Source organism: Anarhichas minor, unplaced genomic scaffold (genome assembly GCF_050575085.1).
Source record: "Anarhichas minor isolate MPS153535 unplaced genomic scaffold, ASM5057508v1 ptg000024l, whole genome shotgun sequence".
NCBI classification, from domain to species: domain Eukaryota; kingdom Metazoa; phylum Chordata; class Actinopteri; order Perciformes; family Anarhichadidae; genus Anarhichas; species Anarhichas minor.
The window spans coordinates 17,281,266-17,295,010 of NW_027466470.1; the positions used below are offsets into that span (position 1 = coordinate 17,281,266).

At 42.8% G+C, this 13,745-nt stretch overlaps 1 protein-coding gene across 2 annotated transcripts in view; it reads right to left on the bottom strand.

Annotated features, from left to right (window-relative positions):
- LOC142956821 (adenylate cyclase type 1-like) overlaps positions 1-13,745 on the bottom strand; it is a 36,423-nt gene that overhangs the window by 4,203 nt on the left and 18,475 nt on the right. For both annotated transcript variants that reach the window (XM_076098567.1, XM_076098568.1), the window contains exons 5-13: positions 9,615-9,742; positions 7,034-7,192; positions 6,475-6,616; positions 5,164-5,319; positions 1,866-2,063; positions 1,651-1,748; positions 1,414-1,498; positions 798-887; positions 240-502 (exon numbers count right to left, since the gene is read on the bottom strand). In XM_076098567.1, coding sequence (XP_075954682.1) covers positions 240-502; positions 798-887; positions 1,414-1,498; positions 1,651-1,748; positions 1,866-2,063; positions 5,164-5,319; positions 6,475-6,616; positions 7,034-7,192; positions 9,615-9,742 — 1,319 coding nt within the window. The remainder of the gene's footprint in view (positions 1-239; positions 503-797; positions 888-1,413; positions 1,499-1,650; positions 1,749-1,865; positions 2,064-5,163; positions 5,320-6,474; positions 6,617-7,033; positions 7,193-9,614; positions 9,743-13,745) is intronic.

Genomic DNA, 13,745 nt, shown 5'->3' on the forward strand with positions numbered 1-13,745 from the left:
ACGCACATACATCTCAGAACATATACTGTAAATGTTCCTCCAAATTCATGGTTAGCCTCCCTTCTGCGGATCAAACACAGAAAAAGCGTTGCTTGATGTTCACAGCCAATCGTTGCCTCGTGTGATCCCGGGAACCGACCGACATAAAATAAAAAAAGAAGTGCAAACGAGGGGTGTTGTGCGTGATTGTGCGTGCCTGGTGTTCGTGGTCATGTCATGTCGTGCCGTGAACCCCTCACCCTGCAGTCTTGCGAAAGCCGCTGAGCTCCAACACGGTGATATACAGCACCCCCAGAAGGAGCAGCAGCACCATCTTTGGCAGCCAGGAGACCCGCAGGAAAAGTGCTAAGGTGAGCGTGCCCACCACACAGGACAGGAAGGCGTATCGGGCGCCGTCACAAGGCAGCTCCGCCATGGTGTGGTTGGCGCCGCTGTCCACATCGATGATGACGATGGAGCTGTTGGCGTTGGCACTACCCCACAACCAGGGCATGCAGCCCACCTGACCGAGACAGATACATATGGTAGTCTACTTTCATAGAAATAGTTATCATGATAGCTTTTTTGGTTTCCTAATTTACTTTACCATCATGTAAAGCACAATTGTTAGAATAATTATTAAATCTGTTACAATAAATCATCTCACAGGTGCAGTCTTGCATGTTAGCACTCACTTTTTTTTTTTAACCAAAGAGGAACTACAATTACAGTGCAAGGCTTGGCAACATTTTTTTCTACTGGTTGCCCAGTATGGTGGGTGATTTTTGGTGGATTTTTCGTTTGCCTTTCCCACTTACCACACAGGCCTGGGCCACAGCGTAGATTAAGAGCACTATGAGAATACAGAGAGCAGTGCGAATCTGAATGGTCAGGCACCCTGGGAAACACTGCGAGACAACAACAAAGACAAGTTAGGTGAAGGCGACGGACACCATGAGGAATTGTGAATGATGTGATACATCTTTAATATTTATATTGCGGGGCCTACATATATGACACTATATATGTTAATATACGGCAAGACTACAATGGGACAAAGTGCGTTAGCAGATGTGAGAATAGTATCGAAAGAAAGGCTTGCAATCAAAGAGAGGGAGAACATGAAAGTGTAAAAAAATAAATAAGGACAACTTTCAAACTGACGCGGTCAGGACGACCATCAACCTCAACAAAAGCTGAAATGAACAGACTAGTTTAAACACAGTACAGGGGCTTAGGAAGTAATCTGGAAGCCAATGAATACTGAATCGTTATTACGGGCCTTTGTGAAACACATTGACATGTTTCTCTTTAGTCAGCGAAAAAAGAAGAGGTACAGCAGAGAAAAATTGAAACGAGGAAACCTGACAGCTCTGTTCGTTGGGTGTGAGTAAAAGGTGACTGAGGAAAGGAAGGCGAGAAGGACGCGTTTACCTGTACTCTAGTGATATGCAGGTACATGATACAAGCGACTAGGAAACAGATGCAGAAGACGAGAAGGACAAGTACCAATGTGCCCCTGAGTGGATAAAAAAAAAAGAAAAAAAAAGGAGAGAAGAAGATGGCGGGGGGTTAGTTAAAAAGACACAGACCTGAGTAACTAAGAGGTAAATGGAGAGAGGGAAAGCAATAGAGAGAAGAAGGGACGGCGACAGATTCTGCTGTACGTACTGTGGTATGATGAGAAGATAGACAAGGCCAAACAAGGCAGCTAGGACCAGAGAGAGGACCACTGCGCTGATGAAGTGCTCATCGGGAACCTGGTGGTACTACGCGATGCCAGAGACCAGATAGAGAGTGGGTGACAAAATATAATTCGGAGGTTTTAATGCACAACAAGCATAGGTGCGTTCGTGTGTGTCTGCAGTGTCTGAAGTGCCCCTTACCCTCTGCTCGCGCTCCGAGGACTTGTACATGAGCGTGAGGAAGTTGAGGTCCGCCGTGTCCGACTCGGTCTGGCGGGCCTCGATCAGGCGGCCGATGTAGCGGTTGACTCGGGTCCTGGGGCTGCTCTGGATCACATTAGCCTGGTTTGCGTTGGGACGGTTCCTCAGCTTCTGTGGAGCTGTCCGCATGGCCCTCCGCTGGTGGAGATGATAAAAAAAGAAGAAGTCTTCACTGACAATGTAGAACTTGAAAAACAACAGTGTGATAAATAGCGCCCTGTGTTCTCCACACTACTGGAGCATTATCATATAAGGAACAAGGGTGAAAGAAGGAGTCAACAATAAACACGGGCAGCTGATTATACTTTCAAATTAGGACATTGCCTTCACACTTAACTTCATTACTGAATGCACCCCGCTGTGGCTGAGTGTCTTCGGCAGCCAAAGGGAGCTGCTTTGCAAAACATTGGGCGTTGGAGCAGAGCCAGAGAGTCAACATGGCAGAGTGGATGTGAGTGTGTGTGTGTGTGTGTGTGTGTGTGTGTGTGTGTGTGTGTACATGTAAGTGAGCATGGTGAATGAATTGTGTGGCTCGGTGGAACAGTAGGGGAGCAAAGGGTGAGCGAGGATCACCAGAGTGTTCATGAGTTCATGAGCTGACACTTCCTTGTTTTCCTCCTTTTCTTTCTGTCCTTTTCTCCGCGCTTCTGTATATTCTTCCTTTCCTGCTCCGTGCAGTCTTCTATCCTTCCCTGCCTCAGTATATTCGTCCTTCCTCCCCTGCTCTATATATTCCTCCTTACTTCCTTCTTTCCTTTCTCACTTGCGTATGTTCTTCCTTACTTCCTCCTTAGCTAGCCCAATTCCATATATTCTATACCTACATCCGTCTCTCCTTTCCCACTTCTTTGATTACAGCTATTCTTCCTTCGTTCCTTCCTTTCTCTCGTATATTCTTCCTTCTTTCCTTCCTTCCCTGGCTCTGTAAATCCTTCCTTGCTCCCTCTTTCCTTGCCTGCTTCTGTGTACATATCCTCTCACTCTTCTTCCCTTCTCTGCTTTGATCTATTCTACCTTTCTTCCTGCTTTTCATCCATGGCTTTGTCTATTCATGCTTACTTCCTTCTTCACATCCCTGCTTCATCCTTCCCTTACTTACATCATTCCCTGTCTCTGTTCATTCTTCCCTCCCCCCATCTAGTCTTTTTTCTTCCTTTATCTCCCTGTTTCCATCCCTTAGTTCTCTGTGCTTCCCTCATGCTCTCGTTTTGTTATTCACGAGGCAGCAGCATAGATTCCGACTTCTCCTTATATTCCATATTGCGCTCAATGTAGCACAGGACTCATCATGCAGCCATGTCTGCTGCACCAAAAATCCCATTCATCCGTATTGCTCCCCTCCGTGCCTTGAATGCATATATATTTTCTCCCAATTCAAGTGTCTGTGGTCGGAATGCGAAATTAGCTTTCAGTAGTGGGTGCATGTATGACTTAACCTGTCACCACTTTTCCGTTTGTCTTTCATTTTACACTAATATGCCTTCTGTCTACGGCGCAACAGTGTTGTCATTATCAGTAATGCCGATCTAAGAGGAGACATGTAGTTCGAGGTTAAGGTTTACTGCATGCAGCCACTGAGGGCAACATTAGAAGAGCAGGAAGATGATGCTTCGTCAAACTTTCATAGAAAATGATTAAAACACAAATCTGCGCTGCTATACTTGTTTTGACATAAATTACTTCCCTGGATGTTTGTCCTGACTGTAACACACCTCACTGACCCTTATCTTAGTCTTAACCCCAAAACAAACGATTCCACTTGTGGAAACTATTTTTTTGGAGAGGCGAGTCCTCATTAATGATGGTGTGACCTGTGGTTAGTCCCAAAAATGTGAAAAAATATATACCCAACACACACACCTGAAAATCTGGATTATAACAGCTGGCGCAAGAATTACACAGCTGCCAGGCCACTGGATTTCTGTTAAGGCACAAAAGGTCAAGTAAGCTCTTTGACATTTGGCCAGATTGCCAGTATGACTGACAGTTTGTGTGTGTGTGTGTGTGTGGGGGGGGGGGGGGGGGGGGTCATAGTATGTTGAACTATGGCAGGAGCGACATGCTAAGGTCTTGATAGAGCATCACTTACCATCATTCCCTAGCTTCTTACGATAAAGCGTACATCCTGCGACTGCCACATATTTATCACTAAGATGTACAGCTGCTGGAGTGAGTTCGTGAAGCCTTTTTAATTCCCAGGAACATTTGATTATTTTCTCCTTAACTTGCTCATTCATCATCGACTCAGTGACGTATTGGGTGTGATGATTTCCATGTCACATCTAAGAGAGACCATTCAGAGAAGGGCTGTACTTGGCAATTATTCTAATAATCAATTAATCTGACATTTGTTTTCTTGTTTAATCGCTTTATCTATAAAATGTCAGAAAGCGGTGACCACCGTCGAACCGCTCGCTTTCCGTCCAACCGGCCCGAAACCCCCAAAATAGGCAGTTGACTCAAAATGGTTAACGATTCATTTTTGAGTCTAAAGTCTGCAGCAAAGATCCGTAGACGATGGATAGAAGGGACTGGCTGTGCTACGGACATCACTGCAAGACTGCACTGTACAATGTTCAATGAGGTGACAAAGAACATTTGTGTGACAGCGTTGCGGACGTGTACATGCTAATAATATCTACTCTATGTCCAAGAGTTCATATTAAGAAAGCCAGTAAATTGTAAAGGAATCCACGAACACACGCTGTAGCTCCTCTAATGTTTGCTCCTTGGATGACCCACAGCTCTGTTCTGTTGAAATAATGTCCTGTGGAGCTGAACTCAGACAAATGTACAGTGTGGAACAGCCATCTCCTGGTGTTAAGCACATTGTTGAAACGGCACAGCTTTTTTTGCAAGACACCCAGGTATATACATTCAATTAAACATTTGAATATGAAGGAGGAAAGTTTTAAATGCCTCTTAATTGATGTGCGGTTCTACAGAAAGCATTTGCCTGACAGATGTTGTTGCTAAAGTAGTTTTCATCACCAATGCTTAAACAATACCAGGAAAAAGACAACAAAGATTCAGGTTGTGGTTTAAATAAAGAGATCAGGCCCACATTTAAGAGCATTTAGAAAATCCAGGTAAGTCAAACAAGCGTTTACCAAATATGTTTTTTAACTATTGCAGTAAACTCTAGACATTCAGACTTGTACATCTCTTTGTCTCCATTTATGTAAGTCACAGCACGAACAAACACAGAAACGTCAACACAGACACTGAGAGTTTATACCTTATCACCGTCCTCGCAGTTCATGACATTGGAGAAGGGAATCTCAGCCTTGAACATCTTCCTGCAGTGCATAAGCTGCACTAGCAAGTAGCACACAGTTTTGAACTTCATCTTTTTGGCGGGCTTTATATCCGAAAGAATCAATCCTGGGAATATCTGTCACCAGATAAGAAACGGGGAACAAGGATTTAGTCATGATACCCCAAACAGTTATATGTAAGGGTCTATGAATCATGCACAAGGCATTGGACAGCATGCACGTGCACACATGTTCATGCACACACACGCAATCATTATTATCAGGATCAGGAATGTCACTAGAAAGTGGTTCAGATAAGGTCAATCCCAAAGGTGGTTTTAATAGTTTTAGGACTTTGCTGCCTTCATTTCTCTTTTATAAAACTATTTTTAGAAAGATTGATCAAAATTAAGCACAAGTTAAAGCGTTTGAGGAGATGTCATTTGCAGTAAGACATATTCGTTTGGCTCGATACACAACGTCCAATGCGTTTTTCCCAGAGCAGGAGCAAATAAAGGCACAATAGCAGAGAGTGAGTAGCAGCCTATCCAACACAGCTTAGTCAGGGCACGTCTTTCTCTGAGCCATGCCTTTGATGAAGTCGAACCATCAGCTCTATTAAGAGGATTAGCGAAGTCTCCCGCATATCGAAGAAAAATGCACGCGACTGGGGTGTTACGGGTTCATACGAGGGCCCATGTAACCTGCGTACAAAGCGGTACATCGCGTAAGATTGAGAAGCTGCTGCAAGAGAGGAGAGGAGAAGTAGAAGGAGAAAAGAGTAATATGAAACCAAGACTGAAATTCCCTCTCCAGCTGCTTCTGGCACATCTGTTGGGAGATGTGCATGTTTATGTGTCAGCACTGACACACACACTAATATGTATAACTGTAAGTTTGCAAGACTGTGCAGACTCGAGATGATAGATGCCACGGGCATTATGGCCCCAGTCCAATCCAGTACAGGCTGGAAGTGAGATCAGCTCAACAACAAGTGTGTGAGAGCTCCATCCTATTTGAAGGTTTGATTGTACATATTGGCATAGAGGAGAAGACAGGTCAGGATAAGTCTGCTTTTTTGACCTAGCCTACTCGGACTTACCACACAAGTCTGTTAATACTGATTAGCATACGTGTGTCCACACTGTCTAGGTAATAAAAGGTTCAACCAAGGCCGACGTCTTATAGGAAGTGTCATCTCAAGAAACGACTGATGCTTTCATCTTGATCATTTTACTCTGCTAAAAAGAAGCTAAATACACATTCAGCAGCACAGAATTACAGTGCGATACCTTCCGTCGGTGAGATGGCACTATAAAGAAGGTTTCAATTTCATGTTTTTGGAGGAAGGCGTTCCTTTCGTGACCGTTTCCAGGCTCCACCTCATAATCTCCGTTTAGGCACTCCAGCGTAGATTTGGTGATGTGGACTTTCCTGTGGAACACATGCGGAGACGGGACAGGGTAATACACAAGCAGCCTCATAGGCACCAACAGTTCCCAAGCAGGTCATCTGCAGAAGAGTGTCACAAGAGACTGTCAAAACGAGGCCTGACACCTTTGGAGTCTTTTGAAAATGCTGCAAAAAGGTTGTTTTTTTTATGGCTAAATCTTAAAATAATTATCAGTATTTTAAAAACACTAGCATTAAGACTTTTGGTTAAAAAAATAAATACAATTATATATATATATATATATATATATATATATATATATTGGACAATAATGTAAATATTCACACCTCGCTTTACAATACGATTTCATGTGTCAATTCTAGATCACATAATTAGTGTGCATGTGCGGTGTCCATTGCTGTTGAGGCTGGTCTTCATGCTAAATGTCCAGTACTGACCCCGGTAGTCCTCCAGCCTCCATTACATTGGCTAGGGTCACATCATTGGACCACACATCATATTGCCATTTCCTGAGGCCCAGCACTCCACACAGCACCCGACCCGTGTGCAAGCCCACACGCATGTTTAGGTTGACCTCTGTGGCCTCTGCTACTGACCTGCGGGGACAGAACACATGCGGTGTTGGGGTGAGGTTGTGTTTGCATTTATATCTATACAGCTATAGGCAGAGCATTAAAAGGGCAGTTCAGAAGATGTACAAAAATAACACAAAGTGACATTAACAATTCCAGGGGTGGAAGTAACGAATTACCTTTACTATTGTGACTGTAACAAAGTCATTTTTTGTTAACTTGGAGGTTTTTTTGGTACAAGTACACACAAAAAACGGTAATTTTACCATTACTACTATTTATAACAATTATTAGGTACATTTCAAATTGCAGCCGTTACAATGTAGCAACAAAAATCAGGTGAAAAAGTCTTGATAAACTGCATGAGAACGGAACAGAAGTAAAGGAGATGAATCAGCAGCTGCAGCAGTGTCTGCGGCCGCAGGAGAGAGGTGACACTCCAGTAATGATACTGTTATAATTAATTGCGTTTACGGGCCGCCGTGGCCACTTCAGGTTGTGAATATAGTTGTCATGTTGCATAGTTAGGAGGTTAAAAAATTGTAACATATATCTTAATTAACGAGTGAGTTAAAGCATCATCCTGCGAGCAGTGACACACCGACGACCTTCGTGACCCTGAAGAGTAGGGGCACCCTAAGTCTGGTTATCATGCGATGCTAAATGCTAACATCCTCCAGCTGTGACTTCTGCGTTCCCCGAGGAACCTTTAGCTTCAGTGAGGACTTTCTGCTGTTTGTGACAGTGTGACTGCAGAGCCTCTTTCACTTGAAGACTTTTTGAATTTGAAGAGCGCAGTGGAACCAGAGAGAGTGAGAGGACAGGTTATACTGGGACGGAGAGGCCAAACGGACAGTTTATATCATGCTTTGACAATGAACGAGCGGGAAAAGTTGAACCTGGACTGTGGAGGACTTCACTGTGCTGTTCAGACAGGTGAGAACAACAACACACGGATGAACATTGTAACACTAACTAAATTTTAGATTAAAACGTCAACAAGCACATCCTGGCTGCAACAACGTTGCCTATGAGCGCACTAACGTGTGTCAGTCTGTGCATTTCTTGAATGTAAAAAAAAGTCGTGCCGAGTTATTACAGTCTATGCGAGCGACATATTAAATGGACAATACATGTCCCTGTACACGAAACTAATAGATTGCTACACTGATGTGGTTGTATGTATATATATATATATACATGTATATGTCTGTGTCTGTTAGTTTGGACATACGAGGTCTTAGCTGATGTTCTTCCACTTGCGTAGGCAATGAATTGACACTTATTGCAGTCTGTTTTGTAGCCTACTCTTTGATTTAACATTAGTATCTAAGACCCCTCCCCCCTTTTAAAACGTAACACAATAACATTAACTTACCTACTTTTTACAAAAGTACATTTTTAAGTACTTTTACTTGGATAAATTTCCTTACAGTAAGAGTGTTTTTTTCTTGAGTACAATACTCTCGTACTCTTTCCACCTTTGAACAATATATTATTGTACACAAGCACTGTACAGTTATTGAATAAGACTTATATACTAATAACACATGTCCGTCAAACTATACTTCATAGACACAAACTCGACAAATAATGTCTTTCACATGCTGAAACATTTCGACATAATATTGACTGGTCCCTCGAGCAGTCGTCGATCGATATGTTTTACAGGTGATCCATCGTGGGTAGGACCGCTACTGTCGTCATAGCATGTTTGTTTATGCACAAACCTTAAAGGAAATCAATCAGCAGTGTTAATTTAAACAACATTGTCGATTTAATTTTTTCTATTAAATCAAACATTATGTATAATGATGGAGGTCAGACACAGGCGAATAATACAAAACTCTTCATAAATAGATGTGGCAATCTGTCGGGAAGCAGACAGGGAACAAACACTGCTCAAAATGCTCTACTTTGCTCTAACATGCAGAAATAGACTAAAGAACAAAAAAGGCTGCTAGGTCGAGCATTTCTGTTTAATCAGTGTTGAGGAAAAACAAGTTGAATCTTAATTAACAGGCTTCCAGTCAAGTCATGACAGTTTCTGATTTAATCTTCCGCTGCATCTCAATCTCTCACTTTCCTTTGGCCCTATACGCAGGGTATGCGAGGACAACAAGCTCAACACAATAGCTGATTTTCTCCCTCTCTCAGCCAACTGTAGCTGTGCTCACTCAGATGTTCAGTGTTAGAATTCCCTCACAGCACACATGGCCAATCAGGCTGCAGTTTACTCTACTCGGAGGAAGTCTCTCGACATGGACTCAGTTAAACAGTGTGTTTAGAAGAGAATATCGATTAAAGGGAAGATTTCTTTGGCTTCAGCCGCGCCTGTTTAGAAAGCGAAAGGACCGATAATGATTTCATTCCTGGACACTAAGTGGAATGATACTTTAAATTTCACTATACTGCTAGATAAAAGACAAAAAATGTGAACACTCACGTTATGGTGTCAATCATGTCCAGACCCATCTCTACACAGCAGTGGGCGTGGTCGGCCTTGGGTTGGGTCAGTCCGGACACACAGTAGTAACAATCTCCCAGGATCTTAATCCTCCGACAGTGGTTCTCCTGACGATTACAAAAAGACATTGTGATTCCATGTCTTCCGCCCAAATAAGGATTAGCCAATCAGTAACAACAACATCTTTACCTCTACATTTGATCCTCAACAAGCATCTTCGTGGTCAGCTCAGTAAGTGGTTAAAAACATTCAAAGCACCAAAGGGCATCGCTCTTTCAGTTTAATCAAAGTTGCAACATTGGTGTCCGAGAGCAGCGGTGTTTCAGTTTAAATATTCTGACATTTAATTATAGTTTATCCATTTAACTGATCCATTTAGCTTCAAGCTATCCGTTGCTGCAAGTTCCAAGGTCGATTGAATTCATGGAGTTATTCATTACCTCATCATACACTGGGGGGTTATGTGTTGTACTATTTCTTGGCCGGGATCAGACCACAAATTAGTCAATTTCTAATTACACTCCACGGTCACACCCGCCTCACTACTCACGGCCGGGAGACTATACTACGCCGGGAGGAGCGCAGGTGGCAGTTTCGGAGACAGACCCCATGCGGCCGTCTGCTCTCTTCCAGGCTCTATAGTCTCGCTGTTCCACTCCCTTTCTCGAACCAGTGTAACGTTAGCAGAAAACAACTTAATGCGTCATCGAGGGTGTTTTGTTTCATGACGTAGATTAGTCCCAAACGGTCGACTCCATCTCAGTATTGGCCTTGCTAGATTAGCGCTGATTTGAAACAGTTTGGTAAGAAATGTCAGTATTAACACCAGCACTGTGTTTCATCACAGTACATCGGTACCATTTAGTTTATAGCTTAAAAAACATGAGAAAGTCAGCAAATCAGTCTGGCTAGGAGGTGGGGCTTAATGGATGAACTGTTGACAGAAATAGCCTGACACTCTTGGATTGATTGTGTTTTATGCCACCAAAGGATGTTTGACAGCATAAACATATGACACTGACCAATCACAGAGACCGTTGAAGGCAACAGAGATACAGTACCCAACCCAAAGACGTCATGTGAGGGAGAAATGAATAAATACAGGCACACAATCAGAAAGACAGAGGCAGTCAATAAAAGAAAAGAAAAAGTCAGATGAGAGTTATTCAACAACAGTTAGACAGCATACAGAACATGACGATGCCGTGGATCTCCACGTGGACTGATATTTGTACAGCATGCAAACTCTCGAGACCTTGAAGTCCCACCAACACGGAAGTGGTTCCCACAATGCAGCGCTAAATCAAAGGATCGGTCTCACTTTAGGGAATAAGGTGAGTCACTCTCTCACTCTTTAGGGACAATAAGCAGTGGCATGAAAAGGCGGCTTACCAACACAACCCATTATTAGAGGATATATGAGCAACAGGCAGAGATTTTACCAGGGAGACCGGGTTACAGAGGACGCCTTCTCATAACCCTTTATTGTTTCCATGGAGGTAATGGGATCACTGGCCATGCATGTGAAGAGCACAAAGCCTCATAATTATGCACATCGGTGGGCACAAGACAAGACGGATGCTCTATTTTTAACATGCGAGCCATGTGAGTTTTCAGAAAAGGGAGACAGCCAGGGCTTGTTAGAGGCAACTATTTGCCTCGTGCAGCTCTACATGCTGTGGTCATGCCTGTCTGAGTGCTCAGTGGCATGGAGGCACATGTGCTGTTCGTGTTCAAAGCCCTCAGTAGCAGTGAAATGAGGCGACACAGAGAGAAGCGCGTTGACTTGTTGAGCAGCTCTCTGTGAAAAACCTTTTCGGTTGAAATATTGTCTCGAATATTGAAGTAATTATTGATCTCAAATGAGGTTTCAAAACTCAGTTGTATGCCTCCGCCAATCAGTCCCGTTGCAGGTGTCTGTCCAAGGTCTGTCTATCACAGTGACCTCCGCTTTTGACCTTTGACCACCAAATTCTAGAGGTCAATTTGACATTTGTGCCACATTCTCAGAAAGGCCTCCAGGCGTTACTGAGGATTTGCATTCACAAGAAGAGATGGAATGGAGAGGCAGACCGACCACCCAAAAACATATTTGCCACGGCTGTGTTTCCTGTGGAGCAACAAAGTGTTATCTTATTTTATCATTTCGTAAAACGCAAACGGTTCAAACCTTTGGCAAAAGGAATGTGCTCAGTGCTAAAAACGGACAGCTAAATCTGGATCTGGTTCTTTCTCATTTCCTTTTGACAATAAAACCTTTTTTAACTGTAACGGAGCCAATGAGGTCTCTTCGGGGTGACTCAGGCCACGGTGGAGCAGTAACAGTAACAGATGGCGCTATAGTGAGGCATAGTTGAAGCTACAGGAAGCAGGGGAAAGCCCTGGTACTTACAGAGGCTCCTACTCTGTACTTTTCCTGTGCTAATCTGCACTACGAGGGCTTAGGGGCTAATTCAGTCCCAAGAAGGATTACCACCGTCATGTGACTGAGGCATTGTGGGCAATCCGGACGGTCAAGACGGCCACTGTGTGTATTAGGGACAGATAGACTTAGACACCTACTCACATTTTCCATTAGAAAGGGAAGCCAAAATCCATTTTTAAGATGACCGCTTTGGATAATTTATGTTTTCACTGAGGTCGGAATATATTGCGAGCACGACCAGCAGCATCAAAAGTGCAGTGTTGTTCTTTTACCAGGCACCTTACATACAGCGCACGCATATGCTTTCAGAGATGGAAATTAGAAAGCACTTCAGTGCGCACGGAAAAAAGAGAGGGAGACAAAAAAGAACACAGAGACAAAAAGAGGGAGACAAAAAGGGACGCGGAGACAAAAAGAGGGAGACAAAAAGGGACGCGGAAACAGGGAAACGGAAGGTGTGTTTGCAGCTGACTGAATCTGCCCTGCGCCAATTGTTGCTGGCACACGGTTGAAATAATTTTCTTAATTACTACAAGCAATCACACTATTTTATGTGTTCTATACGAGGCCAATACATAGTCAACAAACATTTTCCAATCTACCTTGGCTTGAATTATTTAATGTAATTTCATCAATAAAGGCAGACAGTGGATCCATTGCAAAATCTTTAGCTTGCATACAGAAGGTCTCTCAACATTTCCTCGCCTCCGCTGACTTCTTTCCATCTCTGCCTGCACGCAAGCACTGGCTGCATATTTCTCACCCAGCTCCCTTTTTTATTGATTTGAATTGATAAGCAATAATTTATGTGCAACAACAAATGAACAATATATCAACACTTCTTCCACCCACCACCAACTAGTGGGATGGAAGGAGCGGGTGCTGGAGATCCGTTTAGCAAACATATTAATATAGATTTACTTCACAGATATGACGGATACAACAAACAACAAATGTTTGGCGCTGTTTCTGATTGGAAATGGTAACGAGGAGCTCTGTTTTCTTAGATGATGAAAGATTCAAAAAATATATTTGGGTTTTAACATGCATTATGAGATTATTAAGCCTATGTCAAAGTAAACGGTAAAAGGAATTTGTGAAGCTTAATCTAATTCTATAAATAATGTTTTATGGTTTCTGTCGGTCTTTTCAGTTTGAGATGAGCAAACTGTGATTTGAATCTGTCAGCTTTTCTCTGTCACAATATGAAAAACTGTCACAATATTAAAAACAGGTTTCTTGAGGTTAAAAACACCTCAAGAACACTTGCTGTGAGTACTGTAATTATAGTAGTTGCTCTGGACTGCCTTTCCAGGAAATCAGCATTTAGCTGAGCTATGCTTAGGAACTGTAATAAAAATAACAAGCTATTGATGATTGAAATAATGTTTTTCGCCTAAATTGAAAATATGCATCTTATTAATATAGTTTGTAAATATAAATTTCAAAGGCTACTTGACTGATTTTACACATACAGGCTATAACAGTTGTATAATACATGCTATGTCAAGTCTAAAAAATAACCCTGATGACGTGGTGATGTGTGAAAATACACATTTTAAAACTGTGGTTGTGTTGTTTAAAATACTGGGGATGGTACTAGTTAGAGAGCGAACAAAAAAATGCTAGAGATGCATTCTGGGAAGTGTAGGATCCAGTGCTTTTGGAGCTTGACCCGTATTAGT